Here is a 7,574-nt window from a genome sequence, read left to right as displayed (position 1 = left end):
TTAATTCTGATATGCTAATTTTAAACCTAAATTATTGTGTTTCATATTTGTGATTTTGATAAATTTTTTAATAATTTATAATTTCCTTCATTTTATAGGTTTATTGATATTTTCTTTTAATATTTTAATATTCCAGCTTTAAAAATGGTCAGTGGGACCGTGGGTTCAGATTGATAATCCAAGGATTAATCGGGACCATTAATTTGGAAGGGAATATCAACGTGGCGGTCATCGGAAACATCACGACCAAACCCAAGAGAGGGATCCTTCTAAACAGAGCCGGGTTGAAGAAAATAAAGGTAATGAACTTGACAAAACCGGAAAAGGCAAGGGCAAATCCCGTAATAAGAAGAAAATCCAAGGGTAAGAGTAGGAAGTTCACAATATTTAAATGACGGAGAAAGGAAGAGAAAAAAAATAATTAAAAATAAAAAATAAAAGCCAGCAACAGAGAAATCGAACCAGAAATCCAAAAGAACCCTTCTCGTCTCTTTCGCTCGCTCTATCTCTAAATTTCTTGGGTGGATTTCTCTTGGCGTGGCGGTGTTGTTGTTGTTGTTGGTGTTCTCTTTGTGAACAATCTCGTCTTCACAGATTCATTATATTATCGATCTGCACCTAACTTGTAAGTCATTTATCTCTCAATCTGAAACCCTAAAATATCAATTTTGCCCTTCGATCTTTCTTAGATCCATAATTTATCTCATCCAGTTTTAATTATACAAAGTTGATGATATATTGGGAACTTTCTCTTAACGATTACTTTTTTTTTTAATTTGTGTTGTTTTATTGATTTAATGTATTGCATGTAGGCAGTTATTGATTCGATATTGGATTGAGGATTTTTTTTGAGATTTGTTTAGGTGGCTTTGGTTTTTTTTTGATCTGCTAATTGGTCGAGGCTTATTTTGGTGATTAGTGTTTTCTTTTTTTTTTTTTCCTGGAAATTAGGGGTTCAGATTATTGAAGTCTGAAATAGGAATTTCTAGTGTTTGGTTTGCGTTTTATCAAAATAGTGTAAGGTTTTAGTTGTGGTGTTTTTTTTATAAATCGATTGGGATTTTTGGTGGTTTAGGTAAATATTTTGGTAAATTCAATTGAGGTTTCAGTGACTCTGTTTCTAGAGTATAATAGTAATTTTATCTTTATGTAGTTATTTATTTGTTTCGAGGGTTCAGAAAATCATGAGTGACGAGGGAGAAAAGACCTGCCCCCTTTGCGCGGAAGAGATGGATTTGACTGATCAGCAACTCAAGCCCTGCAGATGTGGCTATGAGGTTTGAATTATATTATTTTTTTTTCATATAAAAAGTTTCCTACATTTGTTTGCCCATTCTAGATATCAGAGAAAGCAAGTAAAAAGAGATAAAATAAAGTGGCAGTACGGGAAAAGGAGTGTTAATTTGTTTTGTAGGCCTTATTTCTATTGATCTTTGAAGCAGATATGTGTTTGGTGTTGGCATCACATAATGGATATGGCTGAGAAGGATGATACAGAGGGGAGGTGTCCAGCATGTCGTAGTGCTTATGATAAAGAAAGGATAGTAGGGACGGCTGCTAAATGTGAGAGGTTGTCAAGCTTCCAATGCTTCTTATTCTCATTAAACATATTGCAATATTTACCTGCCGTTGTCTCATGTATATAGTTGTTTCAATAAGCAGAATGGTTGCTGAAATTAATATGGAAAGAAAAATGAAGTCACACAAGGCAAAGACTAAATCATCCGAAGGAAGGAAGCAACTGAGTAGTGTGCGAGTTATTCAAAGGAATCTTGTTTACATAGTTGGGTTGCCACTTAATCTGGCAGATGAAGATGTACTCCATTCTCATTGTGTATATCTGCAAGCTAACCATAATACTGGTATCTTGACCTAATGATTTATCTCTTTTGTGCAGCTTCTCCAACGTAGAGATTATTTTGGACAATATGGGAAAGTTCTAAAAGTATCTATGTCTCGGACTGCAGCCGGTGTCATTCAGCAATTTCCAAACAATACATGTAGTGTGTAAGTGCGGAATCAAATTTATTTGGTCTTAAATCTTCCAGTCATTAAGACTTGTTTTATGTATTGGATCTTTAATAGAAGCATATTATATCATGTATAGGAAAGTTCATCTTACTATTTTGAAGGTTCTTTTGGGTCTTTTTCTGTTCCTCTGTAATGTAGTGTTTTCTTTTCTCAACTACATTTGTTTACCTCATGAACAGATATATTACTTACTCAAAAGAGGAGGAAGCGGTTCGGTGTATCCAGTCTGTACATGGGTTTGTCTTGGATGGTAGACCATTAAAGTATGAGAATGTGTTTTGGTGTTATTTCATTTGTTAGTGGTTGGATGTATACATGGTCTTGGTTAACATATCTAATAGTTGGAATATTCATTTCAGGGCATGCTTTGGTACAACAAAGTATTGTCATGCATGGCTGAGAAATGTGGTATGTTTAGAAGTAATTTTTGTTTAATTTATTTTGTGAATTGAAGAGTTAATTTATTATGTTATTGCTGCTAAAATTAATATAAAAAGTAGTTATGAGAAACAACACACTAATTGAGACTGCAAAATTGTGCAAAATCAGGTAATATAATTATGAAAAACATCGTCCCATGTAGATTGATGTAAAATATCTGCAAACTTTTGAAATTTTATTAACTCTAAGCCCATCTAGCAACCAAAAATTAAATAACAAGCTTAAAAAAAATAGAAAATTATCAATGATAAAAGTTGTAGGTTGTACCAATTTCACTGATCTATCATGATCAGTGGTTCTTTAACAAATACTGCATAAATTATCCATGCATATTCTTAATTCCAACAATTTATGACATTTTACTTGAGGGCAATACTTGTATTCTCTTCAAATTTGCTGAGTCCTAATTCATTTAATTAATGGCTAAAATAGCTAGAAGGAATTAGTTACAGAAAAATATTGAACATATTGGAATTAAAAATTAAAAAGAAAACATAGTGTCATGATAAAGGATCCCAATCCATGGACACTATAGAAAATAAATTTTGACCATAACGATGATAAAATTAATATTGAAGTCAATAACCATCATGGTCAAAACAAAATAATAATATCTAGAATAGAAGGGCTAAATATGAAAAGGTTGTGAAATGCCAGCTTTGAGATTGCCACATGGAAAGAAAAATGATGGAAAATATAGAAGTAAAACATGACATTTATTATTGTAATAGAAAAATAATTGAGAAGTTGTTTTGGGGGTTTCAGCCTTGCAGCAATCCTGATTGTCTATATTTGCATGAGATTGGTTCTCAAGAGGATAGTTTCACAAAAGATGAAATTATATCAGCATACACAAGGTATATTCATTTGGCTGTTTTCTCTACTTCATCTTCTTTCTTTACTTTTAGTGAGATCGCTTGCAACTTTGTTTATGGAACCTCCATTTGTTTGCAATGTTGGTCTGTTGTTTCATTTGATAATGCTACCAAAGTATCTGTCTTTCTATTGGTGCTTCCTGGATCGTCACCGTTTCTTTTTGCAAGTACCAGCTATCGAAAAGGTTTTTCCTTCAATAAAATGGGTTTTCTATTGTAGTCTTTCACTTTCCAAATAGGAGTTCCAAATAAAAAATTGGATTTGTTTGCTCTTTTTTTTGAGTTTTTTATTGCAACATTTCATGTCTAAGCATGTGTTCTAGATTCTCCCTTAATTTTGAGTGATGTCAATCTTGCATGATTTATTAACTTAGGTTTTTAAAGAAGTAAGCTTCAACGAATAACTGGTTCAAAATCTTGTATGATTTGTAAGCTTACTTAGTTTTTTAAAGTAGGGTTCAACAAATAACTGGTGCAACAAACAATATGCAACGGCGTCCTGGAAATATGCTACCTCCACCGGCAGATGATTATTGCCCCAACAGTTCTGCATCTGCAGCAAAACTGATTACTAAAAGTTCTCCAAATGTAAGTTCATGTTGTTTACTCCCAAACAAGAATTCCTAGGGTAATATTAGATGCGAAATTTAGGAAAATAGTGAAATTCTACTCTGCTTGCAAGCACACCTTCGCCAAACTTCTTAATAGCTTGTTTGTTTTTAGCTTGAGTCATTGCAAATGAAATTGTCAAATAGTATCACAGATGGGATGAGGCACCTAACTTGGTTGTAAACTTATATATTGCACAGAATACAACAGTGACTGTTCCTAAAAGTTCTCCCCCAAATGGAAGCTCTGGTAGATCTATTGCTCTTCCCGCCGGGGCATCATGGTATGTCCTTTAATTTGTTCTCTGACAAACTTTTATGTTAATTTCTGGTACTAAAAATTCTGCATCATTCTGCCAGGGGAATGCGAGCTTTAAACCAACCACAACCGGTCAGTTTAGCATGTACAAATGGACCTCCTAAGCAGAATTCTGACACTGTCAGCAGCACATTACCATTTTCATCTGCTGTAACAAACACCAATCAAGCTTGTTCGTTACATACTGATGTTATTATAAAGAAGCCATCTGAGGAGATTCATCCTATGCATACAAAGGGTAAACCTGATTTGTTAAAACCTTTGAAACAGAGTGCTGGTTTAGATTGTCGAATTGCCACACTAGAGAAACCTACTTCACCTGAACGAGTTACTGCTTCCAAATCGTTGAGCAACCAGTTATCTTGTACAGCAGCAGCCGATCATGATGACCAGGGCACTAATATACCATCAACTATTACAAGCACCACTTTTGATAATGGTGGGCAGACTCTTATTTCCTCTGGTGAGAAAGCGGCAATAATTTCCAATATTGACGGGGACACACAGAGGTTGTGCTCTGATATGTCGTCAACATTGACCTTGGATGGGAACGTCTTGAATGGACATTCTGATGATGTTAGACCTAGCAGTTCCTCTTCTGAACATGGATGTAGCAGTTCACCCAGTAATCAGGGGTTACAACAATCTCATATTGATTACTATCGAGAACCATTAAATACAGCAGCTGCTGGGAGTTCTGTGACATCTCCCAATGGGGTGTGTGTCTCAAAAGAGCAGTCTGTTTGGACAACTGATGCACGTATTCAAGCTGAGAAAAATACTAGTTCTGAAGTAGAGGAAGACATATTGTCTTTTGATAATCAAAGACTCAAGGATCCAGAAGTCATTACTCGTTCAAGTTATGTGCCAAATTCACCAATTTCGCTCCATTTATCAAATCATTCTAGGTCCCATTCTTTGCAACATAATGAAGCTATTGGTGCCGTTAATTTGAATGCTGATACTCTCTTGGTAGATGATAAAGCACGTGACAATTCATGTCATCAGGGAGCTAATGTTTCTTCTTTGTCTAATGGATACCTTGACAAGTACGTAAGCAGTAGTATTGGTTCTGATATTACAATAGAAGGCTCCCCTCTGCTTTCAAATGAAGAGAAAGGGAAGCAGTTGGGAAGAATCCTTGCCAATTCTCAGAGCAACGATGCTAATGATACTGGAGAGAGCAACATAATTTCAAACATATTGTCACTAGATTTTGATACATGGGATGAGTCCTTGACTTCTCCTCAGAACTTGGCAAAATTGTTGGGAGACAGTGACAAGCAGGTCAATCCTCTCAAACTATCTAGTTCGTGGAAAGCACCAAATCACAATCAATCCAGATTCTCATTTGCCAGACAGGAGGATTCTAAATATTGTCTCGCTGATGTTGAGTCCTCTTTTAATATTTATGGGCAAATGCCACAGAACCATCCTTCTGGCCAAGATTTTACAGACAACAGGGATTCCTACCTTAGCAAATTTGGAGTTTCTAATGGTTTATATTCCTGTAACTTTGAGGAATCTGACAATTTTTCTAGTAGTCCTTCAGTTTTTTCCAATAAGCTTTCTGGTAAGTGTCATGGAATTTACTCTGCTCCTGCTATCTTATCTTAGTTCAGTGCTAATTTTCTTATTGAACTTTATTCTTGCTTTCTGAATATTGACTTCAGTGGCATCTGTTTTTATTTATTTATAAATTTCAATCATGCAACAACAATGCTCATAACATGTTCTGCAACATCATTAACAGATTAAATTATAAGTATGTTTTTAAAATTGTACGTGATGCACCATCTTTGCCCAATATTTATTTATTTTATCTGACTTTAATGTGCTAGTGACTTGTTTTTATTTCTTTTATGTTTACACTGGGCATTGTTTCTTCATGTCATTTCGTTTAGTTTCATATCCAAGTGCGTGTTTAGTTCTTACTGATAAATTATGCAATGTTTAGCAGCTTCAAGAGCTCAAATTCCAGTCCCTCCTGGATTCTCTGTTCCTAGCAGGGCGCCACCTCCAGGCTTTTCTTCAATTGAGAGAGTAAACCATGCTTTTGACGCCACATCGGGTAATTGTATTTTTTTGGGTTTTGATTTTGGGAGTTTGTTTCCTGCTAAATTAATGTTGACTGCCTTTTGGTATAGGTAATCATTTGATGGACTCTTCATCCCTATTAAGAAATTCTTATCAGGCTCCTCAAAGTGGCGGTATTGGTGGCCCTGGGGATATAGAGTTTATAGATCCCGCAATTTTGGCAGTTGGTAAGGGTAGAATTCAGGGAGGTCTCAACAATTCAGGCTTAGACATGAGATCAAATTTTCTTCAACAGTTAGGTCCGTATGAAAACGAGGCCAGATTCCAACTATTGATGCAGAGATCGCTTTCTCCTCATCAGAACTTAAGATATGATGTTGGGGATAGCTTTTCATCTCTGAATGACTCTTATGGAATTCCTTCTAGGCTAATGGATCAGTCACAAGTTAACAATATGTCCGCATTTGCACAGTTGAATCTCCAACAGTCGAGAAATACACATAACATGTCAAATGGACATTGGGACGGATGGAATGAGGTCCAGGGTGGTAACGGCCTTGGTGTGGCAGAGCTCCTAAGAAATGAAAGACTGGGATTTAATAAGTTCTATTCCGGGTATGAAGATTCAAAGTATAGGATGGCTGCATCAGGGGATCTATATAACAGAACATTTGGGATATGATAGTTGTCGGAACCATGTTTGTTGCTTCTTTGCCAATATTATTGCATTATGCTAAGAAGTAGAATGAATGCTTTTGCGCAATCTTGGTTGGCACGTTGTTGAGGATGGGCATGTTGACTTGTAACTGGTATCGTTGGCATTGGCCTTGGCACCCCCTCAACCGTGGTAGCTTGCCCTAAAAGGATAGGCGGTGTGTGTGGAACGAGCATGAGCTGGTAAATAAAGAAATATTTTAGTAATATTAGTTCTATACTGTGCCTGCTTAATTGTGTGTGGAGTTGCTCGTTTGGGCGGAAAAGCTGGTGGAACCTATCAAAATCCAAGGGGTGGGCTTTGGAGGTTCGAGTTTGGGTAAAAAAATAGAGGCCGCTGAAATGGTTACAGCTATAATTTAAAATGTACATTTTACTCTGCATTGCGTGTGTTTAGGGGATTTGGGATTATAGGGGAATATGAAAACAATTTTCTTTCTTTAATTTATTTCTTGTATTTCTGTCTGCTACTCATTTGTCTTTGTGCATTTTCCCCATATCATATAATTAAGTTATTATTTATTGCCTTTTTTTCTTTCAAAAAAATAA

General features: G+C 35.8%; 1 protein-coding gene across 11 annotated transcripts; it reads left to right on the top strand.

Moving 5' to 3' along the window:
• The first annotated feature begins 389 nt into the window (after positions 1–389).
• LOC108450777 (uncharacterized) lies at positions 390–7,574 on the top strand. Of its 11 annotated transcripts, none has more exons than XM_053031333.1 (13): positions 390–625; positions 1,179–1,277; positions 1,443–1,570; positions 1,663–1,816; positions 1,898–2,007; positions 2,211–2,294; positions 2,373–2,439; positions 3,238–3,329; positions 3,800–3,935; positions 4,157–4,239; positions 4,316–5,847; positions 6,232–6,345; positions 6,422–7,574. In XM_053031333.1, the coding sequence occupies exons 2-13, from the start codon at positions 1,185–1,187 to the stop codon at positions 6,991–6,993; spliced, it is 3,165 nt and encodes a 1,054-aa protein (XP_052887293.1). In that variant the 5' UTR covers positions 390–625; positions 1,179–1,184; the 3' UTR covers positions 6,994–7,574. The 11 variants fall into 11 exon arrangements, with proteins under 11 accessions (XP_052887293.1, XP_052887292.1, XP_017604057.1 ...); XM_053031332.1 differs by having other exon boundaries at positions 1,172–1,277; XM_017748568.2 differs by having other exon boundaries at positions 1,154–1,277; positions 2,391–2,439; positions 3,803–3,935; positions 6,235–6,345.

This window comes from Gossypium arboreum, chromosome 7, assembly GCF_025698485.1.
Source record: "Gossypium arboreum isolate Shixiya-1 chromosome 7, ASM2569848v2, whole genome shotgun sequence".
NCBI classification, from domain to species: Eukaryota; Viridiplantae; Streptophyta; class Magnoliopsida; order Malvales; family Malvaceae; genus Gossypium; species Gossypium arboreum.
Note: the sequence above shows the minus strand (reverse complement) of the source record. Positions and strands in the feature narration are given on the sequence as shown.